This window comes from Myotis davidii, unplaced genomic scaffold, assembly GCF_000327345.1.
Source record: "Myotis davidii unplaced genomic scaffold, ASM32734v1 scaffold415, whole genome shotgun sequence".
Classification (NCBI taxonomy): Eukaryota; Metazoa; Chordata; class Mammalia; order Chiroptera; family Vespertilionidae; genus Myotis; species Myotis davidii.
The window spans coordinates 1,717,661-1,720,436 of NW_006287951.1; the positions used below are offsets into that span (position 1 = coordinate 1,717,661).

The 2,776-nt window shown below is 35.2% G+C and overlaps 1 protein-coding gene across 5 annotated transcripts in view; it reads right to left on the reverse strand.

Moving 5' to 3' along the window:
* The window catches only part of TOPBP1 (topoisomerase (DNA) II binding protein 1), a 42,528-nt gene that overhangs the window by 29,025 nt on the left and 10,727 nt on the right, over positions 1-2,776 (reverse strand). For 4 of the 5 annotated variants that reach the window (XR_001513196.1, XM_006759786.2, XM_006759788.2 and 1 more), the window contains 4 exons: positions 2,243-2,422; positions 1,381-1,550; positions 713-876; positions 342-589 (listed from right to left, as the gene is read on the reverse strand). Coding sequence is in view for 4 of the 5 variants with exons in the window: in XM_006759786.2 (XP_006759849.1) it covers positions 342-589; positions 713-876; positions 1,381-1,550; positions 2,243-2,422 (762 nt within the window). In the remaining variant the exon portion in view is untranslated. The remainder of the gene's footprint in view (positions 1-341; positions 590-712; positions 877-1,380; positions 1,551-2,242; positions 2,423-2,776) is intronic. The other variant, XM_006759787.2, reaches the window with a different exon arrangement.

A 2,776-nucleotide genomic window follows, 5' to 3' on the forward strand; every position in this document is an offset into this window, starting at 1 on the left:
GGAGAGAGAGAGAGAGAGAGAGAGAGAGAGAGAGAGAGAGAGAAGCACCAACTGGTTGCTTCTACATCCTGACTGGGAATAGAACCCACAACCTTTTGGTATATGCATAGGACAATGCTCCAACCTCTAACCAACTGAGCTGCTCAGCCAGGGCCTTCTGTGACTTCTTAGTGACCTAAAGCAGAGCAGCCTAGGCCCATTTCCTCACTGCTTCTATTCTAAGCCTTTCCTTGTTTCACTGTCCCCAGCTTTAATAAATGTACTCTCAAAATAAAAATATTTTTTACGCTACTACTAAAATAGTTCCCAATAACTATAAACACTAACCAATTATTTCTTACCTACTGTTGCATTATTATTTACATATTGAGAGAGCAGATCTTCATCAGCTTGCTCATGCTTTTCAGTAGAAGCGAAGTTTTTCTTGGAGAAGCTGTTGTTCTTTTTTAAAAGGGCTGTTTTACTTTCAGGTTGATCGGAAACTGGGATTTCCACTGGTTTGTAATTAGCATGGATATATGGCTCTTCAGGAAGCATATAACCTTTACTAAAACACTGTAGCAACCATTTTGCTCCCACTACATGAGGCCTAGAAAATAATGCAGAATTATATGTTAGTTTAAACTATAAAGACCATAATCCCACCTGCCATGCAATTTTAAGAAGCATTATTACAGAATAGAAATTGCTGTGAATTAAAAAATGACAAAACCTGTGGGCTGATTTATCCCAAAACTGCTTCAATTCATCATCATAATCTCCCACAATAACATGAGTTACATCTTCATTGAGCTGGTTAAAACGAACTCCACCTCCACTGTTAATAAGCCTTCTCAGTTTATCTAGTTTTCTGCCACTAAAACCGCAAAGATATATCTGCAAAGAAAGAATTAACTTTGATTAATGCATGTAAGACACTATTTCTCTCACAAGTAACACATTATACATATATATCAAAATCTACTGTGTGTAAATAAGACAACGTGTGTTTTAAGATATATTGATAGAAAAAAACGAGAAAAAAAAGATATAATGAAGAGTGTATTCTGAAACTTTGATTTTTATCACTTCTTCATAATCCCATAGCATTCTTGTACTTCACAGTAGATATTTGATAATTACTTTGGTGCTTTAAATAAAAGCCAGAATAAAATTATCTTCTGAATAGACTTTGAAGGATGACAGATGAAGGTACATCCCAGGCAGAGGGACCCTGACAGATAAAGGATGGACATGGCCTAATAAGTGCACCTGCTTAGCTAGTGTGGAGGGTTTATGCAGAAAAGGAGGAAGCCCAACTCTGAAGGGTCTTCAAAGTTAGACTAGGAAGTACTGATGTACACTGTCACTTACTGCAATTAGTACATAATGAAGACATACCCGACAACCATCTAATAAATCTTCAGGTGCTTGAAAGGCACTGACATCCAGATTTTCTAGGTTTTCAAGTATAGGCTCCACTTTGCTATTAAGAATGGAATTATATATCGATTCATTTATGCAACTTGCATTGATGTTGGAAATATTGCTGACATCTGAAAGAGTACGACCTACATATTAAACAAAGATATAATATTTATGAAGATAAAATAACTGATTACATGTTTTCCTATAGATTAAGTTTTCTGATACACTTTGGAAGCTATGAACAGCTTCCAAAGTTAACATTCAAGTGTTTTTACTGAAATCTTGGTGGCATAATACGAAAAGGAAAAATAAAACTAAGGCTCATATTTTATTGAAATGAAAATATATTTAAAATGTTTACTTAACAGTGACTAACTTCTAATAAAAAATCTAAAGTTGCTGGCTAATGTTAAAAAAATAGTTTATAAACATTTCTCAATTGCCCAACATGTAACCTACAAACTAGAAATGGTTTTAAATTTTATATGAATATAAATGATCTACAACAGCAGCAAACTAATAAAAAAAGGAAATGTAGTAATAATATTTGCACACCAGTCAAGTTTTTAAAAATTAAAATTTTAAGTCTATCTGTTAGTATTCTTAATTTCTTTAAGCATCTTCTTCATTACATCAGGGTATGAAAGTAAGTATGCATTCATTACAAAAAAAATATCAGAAGTTCTTAACTAATTTTTCATTCAATTTGGTTCTAATACAATTATGCCTAGAGGCAGAGCAAGAAAAGATGGAATTCCCTACTATATCTCACTGATCCTATTATCAATTCTTACACAGCAAACTGATAGTTTACTTTAATCCCAATGAGACTTACTATTAATTGTGTTGATCTGGCCAGCAGGAGTTGAAGTATCAGGCATAGTGTTTGTTTCTGGTCTAGGCTCTGTCTTGTACATGGATTCATCCTGACAAAAACCTTTCTCAACACTATCAAAAAACCACTGTGTGGTCACACAGTGTACATTCCATCGCTTGGCACATTCATATTTTTGACCTATCATGTTCATTAGGAAAGAGAGCAATGCAAATCATTAAACTCTGTCTTGGCAGAAATATTCAAATTTTTTGTCATCAGATTCAACTTGAAGTCCAAGAGAGATATGCAGATAAATAAGTTACATTAAAGAGAGCATATACCCCTGGCCGGTGTGGCTCAGTTGGTTGGGCCTTGTCCCATGCATTGAAAGGCTGCTGATTCAATTCCCGGTCAAAGCATACGCAGGGGAGGAAACCAAGATGGCGGCATAGGTAAACATCGGAGTTAGCTGTCTCTAACAACCACTTCAAAAATACAACTAAAAGACGGAATGGACATCGCCCAGAACCACAGGAAGACTGGCTGCAGGGA